The sequence below is a fragment of the Phyllopteryx taeniolatus genome, chromosome 12 (assembly GCF_024500385.1).
Source record: "Phyllopteryx taeniolatus isolate TA_2022b chromosome 12, UOR_Ptae_1.2, whole genome shotgun sequence".
Lineage (NCBI taxonomy): Eukaryota > Metazoa > Chordata > Actinopteri > Syngnathiformes > Syngnathidae > Phyllopteryx > Phyllopteryx taeniolatus.
In genome coordinates, this window is record NC_084513.1 from 22,260,975 (window position 1) to 22,279,176 (window position 18,202).

At 46.5% G+C, this 18,202-nt stretch overlaps 1 protein-coding gene and 1 long non-coding RNA gene across 4 annotated transcripts in view; one reads left to right on the forward strand and one right to left on the reverse strand.

The window, feature by feature from the left end:
• Positions 1–18,202, forward strand: part of vwa8 (von Willebrand factor A domain containing 8) — a 54,256-nt gene that overhangs the window by 25,131 nt on the left and 10,923 nt on the right. For 2 of the 3 annotated variants that reach the window (XM_061791355.1, XM_061791356.1), the window contains exons 26-39: positions 615–766; positions 3,060–3,168; positions 3,827–3,965; positions 4,678–4,865; positions 7,126–7,245; positions 7,328–7,392; positions 7,464–7,589; positions 7,779–7,891; positions 8,461–8,612; positions 8,690–8,879; positions 8,959–9,040; positions 9,911–10,115; positions 14,584–14,692; positions 15,408–15,564. In XM_061791355.1, the coding sequence (XP_061647339.1) occupies positions 615–766; positions 3,060–3,168; positions 3,827–3,965; positions 4,678–4,865; positions 7,126–7,245; positions 7,328–7,392; positions 7,464–7,589; positions 7,779–7,891; positions 8,461–8,612; positions 8,690–8,879; positions 8,959–9,040; positions 9,911–10,115; positions 14,584–14,692; positions 15,408–15,564 (1,907 nt within the window). Of the gene's footprint in view, positions 1–614; positions 767–3,059; positions 3,169–3,826; positions 3,966–4,677; positions 4,866–7,125; positions 7,246–7,327; positions 7,393–7,463; positions 7,590–7,778; positions 7,892–8,460; positions 8,613–8,689; positions 8,880–8,958; positions 9,041–9,910; positions 10,116–14,583; positions 14,693–14,827; positions 15,036–15,407; positions 15,565–18,202 lie in introns of those variants that run through there. The other variant, XM_061791358.1, reaches the window with a different exon arrangement.
• Positions 10,128–17,198, reverse strand: LOC133486357 (uncharacterized). The gene is made up of 3 exons (XR_009791004.1): positions 16,834–17,198; positions 13,693–13,809; positions 10,128–11,946 (listed from the first exon to the last, which is right to left on the reverse strand). It is a non-coding gene; the product is annotated as an uncharacterized LOC133486357 (long non-coding RNA).

The window sequence follows — 18,202 nt, forward strand, 5'->3', positions numbered from 1 at the left end:
CTGCTGGGCCTTTTTGAGGACGGAGTTGATGTTGGTTGCCCACTTCAGGTCCTGAGAGACTGTAATTCCCAGGAACTTGAAGGTCTCGACGGTTGACACAAGGCAGCTGGACAACGTGAGGGGCAGCTGTGGCGAAGGATGCCTCCTGAAGTCTACGATCATCTCTACAGTGTGTCACAACTGTGTGTTTTTTCATTTACTAAATAAAAGTAGGGCTGTGAATTTCAAAAGAAGAGCAAGTAAATAAAAAGAAAATATTACCTGTTCAAATGAAGTGCTTAACTTCAGAATAATTATTTGAAATACAGATAATCCTTCATGTTTTGATCATATGGGTAGAAGCAAAATCATGCGTTGTAAAAATGCATTATACATGGGTAGAAGGGTTTTCCATAAGTTTTAGGTCAACTTTGGGGGTACGTATTATACATGGGTGCGCATTATACACGAGAAATTACGGTAGTTGTAGTTTTCCATCATTTTGGTTCCATGCGGTTTCCTTATTTTGCTGCATGTCAAAATATTAGGAACACCTCTCACTATGTCGATTGCAACTGACCACCTTTGTAAAGGCAGAATTGTATATCTTGTCCTGTCTCGCACCATCCCAACAGAAATTCCCCAACGAGGGTCTAGCCAACGTGGTGCGGAACGTCTTCGACTTCGACTCGTACAACAAAGACGCACGCGACGTCCTGATGGAGGCGCTGCACAAGCACGGCATCCCCGTCGGAGCCAAGCCCGACTCCGTCCAACTGGCCAAGGAGTAAGGCATCAGGAACGCGCTGACTGGCCGCAGCATTAGGCACACTCGCTAAAAGATCAGATTCCAGAGGGAACATGTAGTGCCATTCTAAACTACTGCAAATTTAAACGAATACCTCTCTGACAGTGTCAGCCAAAACAAAGCATCAACATCTTCATAATGGATCACATTACATGATGCAAGTGTACATAATGTTGTGGTCAACAAGTACGTTTCAAAAGCCAAACTTTATCAACCTAAATGTAGTCAAACAAATAGCATGATTTTAAATATCAGATCAAGATATGACTTGGTCATATTACATTCTATTCATAGCGGTCGAATTAATTGCAATGATTGTCATTTGTTAGGGGTTGCACGGATTCAGCATACATTAAGTCAGCACTCATGTGACAAAGGTCGAGTCGACGTGGACATGTCGCTGATGATGACTGTTGATATGGTTTCAGTACAGTTCTAGAATTATGAAAAAAAATAAAAATAAATCACAGGAGGACTGAATGCTTTGCAATAATCTATGGACAGGTCATACACTGAATGTACACAAAAGATACTCGTTAGAATAAACACAAGCACATCGACGTGGGCCACACTGGAAAAAAGGCCTTTGAATTTACTTTGGTTGCCTGTTGTAAACGGGACTTAAAATAGTATTCAATTATTTTCTAGGAGACGAGTGGAAAATGATGTCAGTTTACCACAGTTGTGCATGGTGGGAATTTGCAATCTAGTGAGAAGAAGCGGGATCGAAAATGGATGGATGCAATAATCGCAGACAATGTGTGCGGTGGAAAAATTCCACGCTCTCCTTCCACTTTGTTAGTGCGGGCCAAAAAGTTGTAGAAAACCCCGCTGGAGCCCGGATTCTTTGCCCCCTCACTGGTTGTCCCTCAATTACCAAAGCTGTGCATTCAGAAATAGAAGACAAATGAAATCAATTAGGGTGACGGACTCATTTCATTCAGCACACTCATCGGCCGCTGCGTGCGGCTCTACCTCCACCTAAAGCCAAAAACTAGTCAATGTGAAGCCCTAAGGGTCATTGTGGAGTAGTAAAATCGACTAATCTGTACAACCCTATCATTTGGTGTCCATAAATTGTAACAAATTGTACTTATCTATTTCAACCCGTGATGATTCCCAAACTGTAGAAATTGAGAATCTTTTGCAGTAAAACTCGATGAAACGTTAGATTTTTACAATCCGTGTAGTCACAATTAATTTCCTGTAATATATTACATTTTTCATGCAGTTTTCATTTTGTATGGCCTGAACTACATGTTTGCTGTTGTCACATGGCACCAAACTCCATCAAGCTTCTACAAAGCCTGCATGAATCCCGCTGTTGAGATAAATGACAATATCTAAAGTCTTGGATTGTTTACAATACACTAAGGACAAATGTAAAATGTTGACTTTTAAATAAAGGAACATATTTGTTTCTTCAGTGTCCTGTGGTTTTATTTTGAACTGATCACATTGATAAAACAATTCAGAACCAGACAGGGCAGAAACAAGTATTTTCCTTCATCAATGATATGATGTACTGTGCAAGTATTAGTACACAATTCGATTTGTCATTTTAGTTATGTACTGATGATCAAGAACTGGTACCACAGTCTGTTCGAAAGAAACCACCAGAAAATGCAACAAAGAGCAGGAAAAATGCGACTGAACTAAACTGAACTTGAACACATGAGCTGTCGCTCACGTAATGTGCGGGCTCCGCCAACTAGCTTTCACGAATGGCCGACCTGCGATTCAAAATTCAACGGCATCGTGACGTCGCAGATGGAACGGCCAATCAAAAACTTATATATAGTTTTTTTTTTTAAATGCAACTGATGACAACAACCATCATTTTTTTTTATGGTTATGTTTTGTTGAAGGATAATGCTTTTCTGAAATGCCTCTTGTCAATTTCATTTGAATCCCATTAAAATAAAGTTAAAGCCTGGCCCGTCAAGTTTTCTTTAAAGAATTGTACCCATCTTACAAATTCTCCCCGGGTAATCAAACATATGAGCACAACTGTGTGTTTTCTCATTTACTAAATAAAAGTAGGGCTGTGAATTTCAAAATAAGAGCAAGTCAAAACATAATACTTCATGTTTTGATCATTGGGTAGAAGCAAAATCATGCATGGTAAAAAACGCATTATACATAGGTAGAAGGGTCTTACAGAATTTTGAGGACAACTTTGGGGGTGCGTATTATACACGAGAAATTACGGTATTTTTTATTTAGCTTCGGTGGCAAATTGTTGAGGTCACAATTTGAACTTTTATCCCAGGTTGCCTCTGCCAGAGGCCAAGTTGACTGGGTTCTGGACGATAAACCCAACAGGCAACGCCCGGCACAAACTGCTGTGTCCCTCTGAGACGCATCGCATTGACGTCAAGGTGAATAATGTCTCTTTTTTTTTTTCAGAGGAGACCTATTATCTCTCATCGCTCCACAAGTATTAGCAGGCAGGCAATGTGTCACCTCACTCTCTTTTCTTTAGGGTCAATCCCAACAGTCCAAAAACTTTATACTGACCTTTTTGACAGCCACAAAACTTCATCCTCACTTTCATCCGGATGCCGATATCCTGAAATGTGATCCCCCAGAGCTCAGAATACGGATGTCACAATTTCAAAACCGTCAGGATATGTCACCTCATTCTCTTTTCCTTAGGGTCAATCCCAACACCCCAAAAACTTACTCCTGCCCTTCTGCTATCCCCTCACCTTCATCTGGACACAAATATTCTCAAATGTGAGCATGGACACGTCCCCAAATACTTCGACCTGAAAGTGGGCCACGGTGGTCTGGATGTCTGCTCAGAGGAACTCTGCTGGGGCGCTTGTTATGTAAAATTGCCCCAGAACAAGTACGGAATGGCGTGCTCAAGTACACTTTCTCAGAAATGGGCAGATCAGAAAAGTTTGTCATTTTTTTAAAATCGCACAGCAGAGACCCAGCTATTTGTATACAAGCTATAAAAATATTTTCCCTTTAAGAAAGAAAGAAATGAATTTTGAGCTGCATGTGTCTGTCTGTGTGTCACCTTTGCAGGGCCCCGTCTACCTGCGTGTTCAGGCTTATCCTTGCAACAGGCGGGAAAGCCGGGCGTCGAGTTTCAACGAGGAAAAAGCCAGCTGGCAGATCCCCATCGACCAAGTCAACATCATCTGCGATGTCGTCACCAAAGACGGTAAAGATTCTTCCTTTCATTATGTTGCCCTTTCTATCAAGCAGGTTCCGGTCGAACGACTGCATTACTTTTGGATTTGACATTTATTTTTGCACCATGACAATATTGTATAGCTGCTAGCGGAGGGCGCTATTCATTCAGGCCTGACTATTGGTTTATTGGCTAAACAGGCAAATGAAGTTTGGTGTGGGGCTAGATTGATTTTGAAGTAAAAAAAAAAAAGACATCGCTCTTCATCATTTTTGCAAAATTTCACTCCTTTGCTTCAACCATGACCAACCAACCAGTGGGAAAGTAATTGTTCATTTTCCAGATCATCAACCAAGGATTATTCTCCCAAATATCACTCCCTGCTACTCTGTAATCTGTAATCTCCAGATTCAAGTGTTAAAGGTTTTGGAAAACATAAAATACATATTGTTATATTTCAAATCTAAGCAGGGACGCGCGCGCCAGCTCTTGATGGATTCGTGGCTCGCTCTGACTTCCTTTTGGCTATTTTCAGACATCCGCTGTTTTGTCAGAAACAAAGCTGAAGTCGCTGCGAGCGGGTGTCACGGCATGATTGCTTTTTCAGGGAGTCACATGTTTCCCTAAACATCTGGAAAAGCCCCTTGTCCTTTCCGTAACACCATTGAGTCATCACGCCGGAGCTGTACCATTGCAACGTGAGCCGATTCGTAGCCTTTGACGCCTTCTGCTTGCTTTGCAGACACTCTGTACGTGGCCACATGTAACCCGGTGACGCTTTACTCCATGAAGGAGAGCGGAGAAACCATTCGGTGCGTGGAGCTTCACGACGTCTTCCCCGGAACCATCAGCGGCGTGTGGCAGCCTTTTGTCACCGTGGCCTCCCTGGGAGGTCCGTTGGATGGGCAGGCGGTGCTGCACGAGCAACAGGTCGGCACTCGAGCGCCACACGAACCCGTGCCCGTAAAAACCCGGCTTTGGTTTTACGCTTACGTGTCGTTAGTCTTGGGTGACGACCTAGAGACCTCGATGTCTCATCCTGGTCTTTGTCATTCAATTCAGACGCTCATCACACTTGCCTTCAAATCCAAATTGAAAACATACCCGTTCAGTATCGCGTACTCCTTTTAACAACACTGCCCTGTATTTTTACTCGTTTAATTCTCTTGTAAAAAAACATATATAATATACGATTATATATTCCTATTATTTTTTGAATTGATGATTGATGTACTGTGTCCTTGGGGGCCTCAAAAGAGGCTAACAAATCCAATGTATTATGAGCATTATGTCGGTCTCGGGCTTCGTGTTCGAGATCGGCTGCAGATTGGATTTGAGGTAAGAATACTGCTCATTCTATTGAGTCAGTTGAGGGCCTTCAGTCGGTCATTAAGGATGCCAGCCTCATGCCTCGATTCCAGCCATCCTGGTCACGTCCGCCTAGAAAGGCTCCAACCGGTTGGGTCCTCCGGAGACTGTGACGTTCTCATTCTGACCACTAGGAACGCTCCTAGAATCTACACATTCTGGGAGGAAAGCCACATACTAGACGCACGTCAGGTTTCTCCAAAAAGCCAGACGTAATTTGCGATGCCGTCTCTGTGTGTGTGAGACAAATGTATTGCATGCTGGCTCTTCGTCCGCCCACCGGTGTTTCTACAGCTGTTGCAAAGGGGGTCGGGCTCGGCGGGGATTCTAAAAATAATGTTGCGGCGTATCATTGTAAGTGTTCCCAGAAATGAAGAGGCCCCGACGGAAAAAAGGGCCTTCAGATCGGAAACGCATCCGCAAAAACGTTCGGTGTCCTCGCTGCTATGCAAATGCTTAATGACCAGTAACAACCCCGGTAGCGCCACAAGCACTAACTAGGCCTCGCGTTCATTTTCAAAAGTTGCCATTTTGTACTTACTACTAGTTAACGGCTAGTTAATGCAAGTACATTGCATACCTTGGTACAGAAAACGTCATGCCTGTTGACTGGGTTCAAATCCCTTCAACCTCTCTGGAGAGAGGAAGAAAGAGCTTTCAGGAGAACGCGGAAACGCACACACGCGCACTATACCAAGGGAGCATCAGGAAATGAATGGGGATCACCTTCGAGGCGATAAGCGACGCCCGCTTCCCCGTGGCGCCAAGTTCTCATCAAAGCAATTGAAGATGAAGACCGAGCTTGCCTGGATGGAGCCTAGGCAGCGGTTCTAACACGCACACACATTTGCGCGCGCGCGCGCTCACAGAGATGTTAGATAATACGCACACACAGGACAGCCCATCCGCACACACGCACACACAATCGTCAACGAAACAAATTAGAAATGTGGGGAAACGAGGACTTTCTAGAGCAAGCTCGGTGATGAGACCAGTAACATCAGTAAGTTTGGGTTTTCAGGTCTAGAGGGCCCCCTGTAGGTTGGTCAAGTGTACGATTATGTGCCAGTCGTAGGTCCCGAAGTCCAAATAAATTCATCGAGTCAACTGTAAAAATGCAAATATTACAGCTGTTTTATTCCTGCCAAAGAGTCTTGGAAGTCATATCACACAGCTCTACTTCACAGTGATTTGGAGGAAAAAAGAACATTTGATTGTTGCTTTTCATTGGGCACGAATCGAAATCGTCCCAAATTCAAACACTAACGGGCAGGAAAAGTTGGTACGATCGAGTATGTCAATTTCTCATCATTTGCACAACTGTCATTGTATCAGCGTGACCACATTACCGGTGAGCGTTCATTGCTCGGTGACTCACCGTAGTGCGTGTTTTTTAGGTTTTTATGTCCTAAGAGTATTGTTTGTCGAGATGGCAATTTTTTTGTCTGTTGTCGTACTAGAACGGCTCCAACTACCGGAGCCAAATTCCTTGCGTGTTTTTTGGACATTCTTGGCAAATACAGAGGATTCTGATTCTGATGTTTTCCCAATGCGTACTCGTGGTCACTATATTTATATTGACTGTGTTTTGGCTGTGCAGCTTTCCAGATGTCACGTCTGCTCTGCGTAGCAGTAAAGATAGGTGTCAGTCTTGCTCCAAGCGATTACGGGCACTTCATTGGGGGTGAGGTGGCGGATAGCGGACGACGCATCTGCCGTCTGTTGGAGTGGATTATTTGAGGAAACATCAATCATTTCAAATGTCAAAAGAACACGTTAGTCGATTGAAATATCGGAATGTCCTTTCCCTCTTCTCAATCAGAGTAACACGGTGCTCCACGTGGACGTGGCCACGGGCGCAGTGCGGCGGCTCGTCATGTCAGCGGACGGCGAGCGGACCCCCGGCAGAGCTTCTCATTGGTGGAGCGGTAAAGAAGCGCAGGTCAGGCACGCACCGTCCCGAGTGGACCGCCTGATGCGTAAATGTCGCACGCAAGGTGCACAAAGATTTGTCCGTGTTGCAGGGAGAGTATAAAATGTGCCGCGACTTCGCCCACAAGAACTGGCTCCTCTTCTACAAGGAAGACGGGTGAGACCCATTCTGATCGGCGATGCCGTGGGGCTGTCGACGCTGAGGGAACTTTTCGTTTCCCGCGACAGCAACCGGCTGGAGGTGCTGGATGTGCTGGAGGGCCGGGTTCACGCCATCTCCCTGCCCGTCAACCTCAAGTCGGTCTTCCTGGTGGCGGAGGACCGCTGGCTGCTGTTGGAGAGCAAGACCGACAAGTACGTGACTACTTTCAAATGATTGAGTCACTGAACGGAAGCATTGGTGACATTTTCTAGGAAGTCCAGCATTGTCACAATCACCAAAATATATTTGAACTCCCGCAATAAACGGGCAAGAGAAGTCATTTCAAAGTGCGTCTCCCTTGGCAAGCATCCTCCTCGAGACTCTTCTTCATCATCCAACAGGAAGTTCCTGCTGACCAAGCCCACGCGCACGGCGGCCGAGGAATCGGGCGTGTGTCGGCTGCACGGCGTCGACGAGGACGGCGTCAGCTCGGGCCAAGGGGCCGCCGGCGCGGGTACATTTTCGGCACATCTGGTTTGTCGTAACGTAACGAAAGAAGCTTCAAGCGGCTTTTAGGTCCCGGTCCGCGCCGCGCCGCGCTCCGCCTCTTAGCGCAGACTCGATGTCGAGGTCGTTCGTGAGAACAGCGGCCAGACGGACGAACGGCCTTGAACAGCTCGCCATTTACCGGGAATAAGATGTCAAGCGGCGTGGGGGTGTTGCAGATGGTCACGAAGACTCATTTAAAATTAGAAGCGCCGTTTCAAGCGGACATCAAAGGAGTGAGTGCCTTATTATTCATCGTTAGAGCAACGGTGGTGCGCAAGTGCCTGTCAAGGGCTTTAGGGATTAACAGTAGATGGTGGCCCTGTGTAATAATCACAAATGATTACGAGTAGTAGTATTTTGCTCATTTCCTCGATAGAATGCGTTCTTTTGCCGAACGTCCAACGGTCCTGAGCTGGAATGCCAAAGCTCGGTCGAATCCGTGCAACTCGGATGCGGAACAGTTCCCGAAAGAGCTGACCCGCGGCATGCAAGGGAGCATCCCCGGCTTACGTTCGCCATGTCCCGATTTCTCAGGCGATCGGTCCGTGCCCCAGATGCTGTCACGCGATCAGCTTCCCGACGAGCATCTCAGCGCCGCTCTCGGCCAGAAGATCGTCTCCCCGAATCGCGTCATGGCCGACGCCGGCACTTTTGCGCGAATCGTCGTGGGCTTCCCGGAGCTCACGGTGAGCATAAAACACGGCCAATATCAGAAGTCGTATCGACGAGCACCTTTTCGTGTGAGCTTTCACGTCTGCTTTAGTCTCCCAACGAGGTGTACAGCTTTCAGAGGACGGTCGACCTATCACAGATGGAGGCCCGCGCGTTCCCGCGAGGTGGTCTGCGGACCACTGCGGCCAAACAGAGCAACTGTGTGAGTCTGCTGTCGGCCGGTCAGGTGGTCCGGGCCCTTCCGCCGAGCGAGGTGCCCCTGAAGCAGCTCTACCCCGAAGGTCTTTGGAGTTGACCGGCCGCCTCTCTGCCCGAGCGCGGCTGACGCGCCCGTGTGACGAGCTTCTTTTTGGTCCGCAGGTGTCGGCCCTCCGACGGCAGCGGCCTACCTGGAAGTGACGGATCTCAACTCTAAAAAAGTCAAATATATTCCTGTCCCCGGGTAAGGAAGACGCATGTTGAGTGTTCCGCCACCACCTTGTGGTCAGAAAGGGAGCCGCCGGTTGTGCTAATATACACTAAGGGACTTTTCACGTCGGTAGTTGGCTTTCTCTGGTCCAACTCATTTGATGTCAAGCCATCTCTTCTCGCTTTACTCACTGAAATGACAGAATGATGATGCCGCCCAGACTTATTGATAAAGTGTGTGCGTGCGTGCGTGCGTGAGCGAGAGATGACAGAACCTAGCCCAAAAGATGCATGCATGCTTCAGCCAAAACAACAACATAAACATCTGCCGTTTACCGCAAGGTTAGAAGTAGACTGAAACATCCAAGTTGGACTCCACTGCAAGACAAAACGTCTCCGAGTCTGTCATGTCAACACAAGTTAGGAGGAGTTTTATTTCTGGATTAGCCTCAAACGCGCTATAGCCTTCACAGGTGAATGAATGTATTACTTAGTGTTTCAATGCACATGTCCAGCTGTTGAATACTTTTTACTTGCTGTTCTTTAACAAAGACGGGAACAGCACGTGGTTGATCCGGGAATCTATCAATAAATTGCCAAAGAACGTCCGCTTCTCTGCCTTTCTGTGACTCTTCCAGTCTCCCTGTTGCAACCTGCTGATGAGCTTTAGTGACACTTAAACAATATTTGATGAAAATAAAACAATTTCATCACAATCGCGCGACGTCATGGCATCATATATCAGAACTCTGTATTGTCAAGTACTCAAATGTAAGCACTTGTACTCAGTCTGTAAAAAGTGGCATCGGTGCTCCCCAATCCAAACGTTTCCTGAGCACAGTTGATCGTGTACATGACGCGATGTCCGACCAAATGGCACCTTCTCCCCTGTGATGGCCGTCAGGTCGACGTCGGCGTCGCCCTACGCTAACTGGCTGTCCAAGGTGTCCGAGACAGACGTGCTGATGGCGCCGCTCGCCTCGGGCGGCGTGGTCACGGTGGACGCGGGCGGCCGCGCGCGGCTCTGGGAGACGGGGACCGACGCGCTGCGCCGATCGTTGACGGAGTGGAGGAAGATGATCGGCTCCGAGGACGGCCGGCCCGTGCAGGTAAAGACGCCGCCGCCGCCGCTCGGGTGGGACGATGACGATTTTTCAAGTCACCAACCGGAGTGTCTGTGTCACGAGTCCAAATTGGAGCTCCGAGTGAGCTTCAAATACACGGCGTGATGTGGAAAAAAGTCGAGAGTCGGCATTTTTTTTGTCCAATCACATTTCAACCGCCATGGGTTGCCATGTCATTGGCCCACGACACATACACACTATTAGCAATGGCCGTTTTTTTAACTTTTTTGGATTTTACCAATCAGGTTTCAGATTTAAAGAACCCTGGCCGTCGCCAAGTCTTAAAAGGATGAATGTTGGCATTTTTCCATCCTCTGATTGGTTGATCAGAGCTTAACAGGCTTGCAGTTCGCAGAGTGATGATGGATATATGGTGGGTCAAAATATTGATTCGGCATCCATCCATTTTCCGTAGCGCTTCTCCTCACGCGGGGCGCGGGTGTGCTGGCGCCTATCCCAGCTGACAGCGGGCGAGAGGCGGGGCACACCCTGAACTTAGGTTAATTGAAGACTCTAAATTGCCCGTAGGTGTGAATGTGAGTCCGAATGGTTGTTTGTTTCTATGTGCCCTGTGATTGGCTGGCGAGCAGTTCAGGGTATACCCCGCCTCTCGCCCAGAGTCAGCTGGGATCGGCTCCAGCACCCCCGTGACCCGCGTGAGGAGAAGCGCTACGGAAGATGACTGAATGATTTGGTGGACCCCTTTTTGCTTTGACTTGAGTGACATTTTTTTAGGGTGCCTCCGTACAGAACACAAGGCAAACCCTGTAATGTCGCGGAACACCACTGGGTGGCGGTGCTACTTAGCAAGTGAGCCCGCTAATTTTAGCGCCAAGAAAAGATTCTCAGTCGGAATATACGGATTTGCTGGATTGTTTCTTGCACCCGAGATTCCCGAGCGGGAATGAACGGAAGGGCTTTGTGTTGATGATGCGAGACCTCTGACCCCGCTACATTGATCTGCAGACTGAGGCGGCATTGTGCAGACGGACGCATTCTTCAGATCTTCAGATGTCGACTTTCACACGCACGCAACACTGTCTGAACATCTGAACGCAGATGACCATGATTCGCATATTTTCAGACTGCACTGGTTATATTTAGTGATGAACTTTATTGTCGTCGTGCAGGAGACACAAATTTCAAATTCAACAATTTCCGATGAATGCGCTCAGTGCAAATGTCCGAATATTTAGGATTATGTATGGATGTATATCATGTGTCATATATCAGAAGATTTATTAGGAATTCGGTAACAAGGAAAAGTAATGAGCATCCATAATAGCATAATGCACGTCAAGACTTTTTTTTTTTTCTCCCATTGGCCAATCTTGTTTGATTGATGCTGCGACAGGCTGCCGTAGAAATCAAAATAGGACGTTTGTGCGGAAAAAAGAAACGTGCCTGAAGATGCTGCACAAAGCAAAATAAGACTTCAACGAGAACAAAGTCAAGTACCTTAAGAATAGCAAAGTTTCATGCTTCAGTGGATTTCTGTTGAAACTAGTTAGACAAAAGAAATCCAGTGGTTAATCTATGGCATAGTAACAGGTTTTCGTAGAATATTTATCCCCCGTTGAGTCCTGAGTGCCCTGGGGGGAAGAAGCTCAGCTGTAATAACGTACAGTCAGTGCACAAACACGCACCGATTCCTCAATAGTCAGCACGTCTACAGCAGACAAGACAGCCGCTGTGCTCGCTGTTGGCTTTGGGCAAACAACTTTTGACTGCGCTGTATGTGAACGTACATGGACTCTGCGTAGACTTCTCACCCCGCCGTTTACAGCCCTCACCTCCATAGCTTGCACGTCACACCCTGCTCTGGAAAAAAAGGGTTCATTTTTGCAGACGTGCTTCACACTCTCAAACAAGACAGCAAAAGCGTTTGCAAAATCCGAATCATCTTTATTTGCCAAGTACGGTGCCGTGAAAAAGTATTGCATAGTTTTCCCGCTTTAATGTTGAAGATCATCAAACAGTGAACTTCAAATGCTGTTTTTAAATGGTGATTTCATTTATTAAAGAAAAAAAACTTTAGTTACCTGGCCCTGTGTAAAAAAAGTACTGGTTAAATCATGAATGAATTGTAGCTAATCCCAATTTTGGGTTTCATTTTCACTGATCACACCCAAGCTTGATTACCTGCAGACCTGTTCAATCAAGAATTACTTGACTGACAAAATGGAATGGGCAAAAGGATCTCAAAAAGCTGCAACAAAATGACAATGATCCAAAGAAATACCAGAGACAGTTGAGAAATAAAGTCGACATCAGTCTGGAAAGTCTTACAAAAGCCATTTCGAAAGCTTTAGGATTCCAGCGAACCATAGGGAGAGCCATTATCCCCACATGGAGAAAACATGGAACATCGTCTTACTTTTTAAAAAAAATAAAAATAAAAAATAAACATCTGAAAGATTCCCAATACTTTTGGGAGAATATTCTATTCTATTCTGACTGACGAGATGAAAGTTGAGCTTTTTGGAAGGTGCGTGTCTCGTTACATCTGGCGTAAATGTAGCACAGCATTTCAGGAAAAGAACATCATAGCAACAGTCAAACATGGTCTTGGGCAGCTTTGCTCCTTCAGGACCTGGACAACTTGCTTGTTGTGATTGATGCCACCATGAATTGTGCGCTTTACCAGAAAAGGATTTTCAGCCATCAGTTTGCCCATAATTCCTCATTATCAACAAATAGAAATCCTTTTGAAATTAATGAGAAATTTTACAAATTGAACGTTTCCTTCCACATTCCTCAACCGTTTTGAACCGCTCGAATGCAAATTATTATTTATTATTCAAAATTCAGGATACTGCCAAATTTCCATAGTTTTAGTATTACATAAATTTCCCAACTTAATGCATATAATTAAAAAACACATCTATCACTTAAATATCATTTTTAGGTCAGTCTCACATTCAAAGATTTTTCCATTGAAATGAATTGCGCAGCATTTCTGTGTCGTGTCCGCTTTTCACATGCAATCTGGACAGAAAGTGCATTTTCGACTTCATTGTGCCGCACTGTGCAGCCGCAAATTACTTTTTAGGGGTTAGAAGACTAGTTCAATGTACACATGAACATTCCACTTGAATCACACTCTGTATTAAGTATAAAATAAATGTGTGAGGAGGACTGCCTGACTTGTCCCTAAGTGCAATTGCTACTGCACCCCTTCAATTAGTACGATCGTCTCCGTGGGTACGGACATCCAAAAGTGCGATAATTACGAAGGGGAATGAGACGAGCGAGTTCACACCATCTCCTCCATCTAATCTCACTCTGACACCTAGCGACCGTGCTAATCTGCGCTAAATATAGCAAGCTCTGCTGATACGGCCTCAATACTGAGCCTCACAGAGTGTTGGTGACAGGCGCCACGTTTTGGCCCGGTAAAAAAGAGCTGAGAGTAGCTAGCTGCGTGGTCACGATAAGTTGCGCAATCGCAACAAGCCCCCCCACACACACACAAAAAAAAAAAACCAGTCAAGATAATGACTATAGGAACTGCGCAATACCGAGACAGGATTGTGAAGTTTAATAGCTGACACTCACGCACGTCGTCTACTTATCTGATGGCCAGAGAATGTGTCTCTGCGGGAAGTGGTCCTCGGTTGCGGCACTATTCCGCTTTTCCTGGGTCTGTGTCAAATCAAAGGTTGAGAGCCTGCCCTGCCTTATTCACAGAAACAAAACAAAAACACTCACATTACTGCTGTTTTTGTGCTCAGGCCAAAGCAATAAAAGTATCATATTGGTGTCAAGGAACTGCGTTGAAGTGAGTTGAGGGGTTTCGTTTACACAAAAAATTGCTTTGCCGGCTACTTTTGGCATCTATAAGCAATTCTAAACTTTTTTTTGTCGCCTCCGTCCTGATCCTCCACGAAAAGGACTTGACCGTATCGCTGTGGATAGGAAGTTAATTTTATCCGCTACATCCTCTTAAAATGACCGATTTTTCAGGACCGGTAGCGATTATTAGTAGCCTCAGAGGCCGATAACCAATATTTATTTGCAGTTAAAGGGAAAATATTGGCGTCAAAATGTTTAATGATATAAAGTCCAACACTTAATTATTTTTGCGTGATTTATTTGTTTTAAACTGCTTTTCAGATTTGTGACATATTTGTTTTCAAAGTCTAATACAAAGTTCCAAGGGTCAGCAGCGTGTCTTTTAAAGTTAATTGACAATTGAAATCAATAAGTAAATAGTTGCCTGAAGTTTACTCAGTTTTACTTCAGTTTCTCTTCGAGGCTGTCAGATTTAAGAAAAAAAAAAAAAAAAAAAAAAAGGCCCATGCCGATATGCGTCCGACCGATATGTCGGCCTGACCGATGATTGGTCTAACCCTACTCAAAAGATCCGCAATATGCTCGCTTACAAGCGTAATTCTTCAGCTTTGTAAAGACGGAATTTGGATTCATCTCTTTTTCTGGCGTCGTCCTTCAGATTACCGTCCAGAGGGACAGCGGTCTGGACGTTTCCGCTCCGAAACACGGCAAGGTGGATACTACCGATGCGCCCCACGTGGGCGGAAACCAGTGGGCGGGCGGCACAGGTGAGAAGTCGCGCCCGCACCGTGCTGCTAACGCTGTAGTGATGTCTTAACATTGAACAGACCTGACAGCTTTGTTCAATTTTTATGAATGATTTGTACAAATTCATATTCTAAATCATCGTTTTCCGTTATTAGCGCTGCAGGTGAGTGACTTGGCCCGATAAGTCTGGTGGGGAGTCGAGTCTCAAGGCGCCTGAAGACAAACAAACACTCACGCTCCAATTCAAATTCAAAGTGAAGTTTCTATGTATTGCCCCTTAGTCGCAAAAGCCTGTCAAAGGGCTTCACGGGCCCGCAGTTGGCAAAGATTGACGACATGCCCAATCGGGCAAGCGAAAGCCAATTTGGGGCAAAAAGAACCCTTCCAGGATGAGCAGGCTGCAATGGATGCAAATTGAAATTCGAGTTGAAAGTGAAATTGACCCCAATTTTGAGCCTTCAAGGGATCTAACGTTCCTGTTGGAGTGTGGGAGTTAGCCGGAGTACCCGGAGAAAATCCACGCGAGCGCCGCCACAACACGCAAACTTCACACAGGCGACCTGTGCTGAGATTCAAACCCACAACCTCTCAACTGTGAGGCGGACGTGCCGCCCTCACTTTATTGAGGAAATGTCGTTGAATCGCAGGTGCTTAATCGTGGCCTTGAGTTGCGAGCACCGTCTTAAAGTAGAAAAAGGTGTTGGCTTGATACTCTTAGGTGATGTTTCCCTGCAGGAGGTCGAGACACCGCCGGTCTGGGCGGGAAAGGGGGCCCGTACCGCTTGGATGCGGGACACAAGGTGTTCCAGGTTTCCCAGGCGGAGAAGGACGCCGTGCCCGAGCATGTCCGCAGAGCTGCGCGAGAAATGGCGGAAAAAGCCTTCAGAGACAGGTGGGTCGCACCGGAATCATACGTGCAGTGGAACCTCGGGAGAATGGACCGACCGATAGGGGCGGGGGGTCGTCCGATAGAGTCAATTGATCGCTACGTTTCAGCACTTTTTGTGGCCTAAAATGCTCAGTACAGTATAGAGGTTATCGTAGATAAATGTTCAAAAGCTTGAAAATCGTTGTCGAGTTTCAAAATGTCTTCAAACTTTCTGCTGGTGACATTGTTGTCGTCATTTGCGATTCACCTTCATGAGCCACGAAGAATAAGTGTTTCCTGGTTGCAACGTCGTTGTCACCGATGAACGGCTTGACCAAAAAAAACAAACAAAAAAACTCACTCCAGAGACTCGTGTGTCGTATTCCTCTTTGCGTTGACATGGCAGTTAGCCATGTGAGCTCTCTCTGCCGCACTATGCTAGATACGCTCGATGAACTCCTGCCATCATGGCAGCCACGTGGAAAATGTTGCCACATTCAATATGGTCGCCACGTAAGGACAGAGTTTTGGGATTCGAATCACAACAAATCTTGTAACATACTGCTTACTTTATTTAGTTAAAAAAATCCAAACTATTTAACGTTTTTTTTTTTCTTTTAGCCTTTCTTTATGCCCGACAGCATTTGAACTTGCTGCGCGTAGTTTCTATGCATGTACGTATTTTAGCTGCACCGTGAGCCCCGTCAAGAAACGTTAAAATGACAAGAAACGAAAAGGAAGGAGGCGTCCGACACCCGAGCCCGAGGAGCTGCACGGATATTCGCGGCAGCGCCAGGAACGGGCGGAAGTCGATCCGACACGGCCTGAAAGATGACGAGAGCCGGCTGGCTAACCCTTCCTAACTAGCCCCGCTAGCTAGGAAGGTAGCAGCTGGCTTTACGGCATCGACAGGCATGCAACCCGCCAAGGGATCCTGGTTAAAGTAAGCCGTTTGAAAGTAAAAAGAAAAGAAAATCTTTTCTGGAGGGAGACGTGGCAACTTGGATTTTCCATTTGTTGGTCTATTTATTATCTGGTAATAGTTGGATTTGATTTGAATTCGGAAGTCATTGGTTATTTTGGATGAAAATTACGAATCCAGATGGAGAAGGTAACATTTCTTTTACCTTCTTCTTGTTTTCAAACATCTGTTCACACTCAACTTTCTTCCTCACTGCTCGCCTAGCTCGTACTCAGCCACTCGCTACACTCTCAAAACTACTCTCAATTTTATTGGCTGACTCATGTCATGTGGGAGGAGTCCCAGTATACATGATCGGTGCGTCTACTCACCGCTTGGCTGCCTCGCACGCACCTGCCCACGCCACTCACAAAAAGGTATTTGAAGAAACATAATTGCCCACGTCTTGTCTGGCGGCAAGCGTTCTGTGCACGCGATTGATGTGTTTCGTACAAGGTGCGTACAAGGCTTGCCCGCCTTGTACGCACCTTCTTGCTCCACTGGTGAAGGCTCTGACTTGAGTCGGCTGAGTCGTGTCACATGGGGAGAGTCACAATATACGCGGTTGGTCTGACCTCACCGCTTGCCGGCCACTCGCAAAGTTGCTCTGAATTTGATTGGTTGGGGCAGCGTCATATAGGCGGAGTCACAATGGGTCTGTCTCCGCTTGCCTGCCTCACGCGCACCTTCTTCCTCCACTCGCAAAGCTGCTCGGAACTCGTTACGTCACGTGGGAGGAGTCGCCATGCGCTCGATTGATCTGCCTCTCCTCGCCGCTTGCTTGCCTTGCTCAAGGGCCTCCGATGTAGTGTGAATGCAGACTGCAAGTGTGGAACGATATGTGCAGATTTTGCCATCAAACGGGTGAAGCGCTCCCATGATTGGGTGAAATCCCATCTCCCGAGCCTGCGTGCGTGCAGGTGCAGCCGAGAGGACAGCCTTTTTAATCCGTGAAGGCTCTCTCTGTTCTCTCAGTTTTGCTCCCCGTTGCCCCCCCCCTCCCCCCGACCCTCTCGACCCCCAGCCCTCTCCCGATTATCGGGACACACAGGGACTGCCTTCGCCCTTTCATGCCGAAGCCCTCCTTGTGTGAATCTAAAATTGATTGTTCCTCTATTTAGTGTCAGTAACTCCACCTTGTTTTTGTGTTTTTTATTTTTTCGCTTTGAGCGGAACTAGCCATTCGCTCTTTTCCTTTACAATGGTAAATTTAAGCTGAGGAATGTGGAAGAAATAGCAGCAGTTGCGGTACACACGCACACACACACACACACACGCGCGTGCACATGGCGGAATGTGTGGAGGAGGCGCAACGGGATGTGGCCGGACAACGGTCGCTACTCGAGGAGAGTTTGGTAAACGAGCGTCGTCGGAATATTTGCGAGCTTCCGGTCAGACTCGAGCGCGCGTTGGCTCACGGGCCGACATCGAGTCTGCTGTTAGCCGCAGATGCTATGCGGTGGATGTACGCAGGTCAAATCTCGGATTCGTTTGTATTTTCAAACCATTTTTCCCGTAGCAATTCATGAAAAACTCATTCACTGCCAGCCCTCCCAGTCAACGTGGATAGTTGACTTCCAAATCCGTCAGCGATTCAAATACATCTGTCCTGCGCTAAAACTGGCACCGCAATAAAACCTTTTTTAACCTTTACTCATTGTTTGAATGATCATACTAGTGGAAACTAAGTTAAGCACTTTA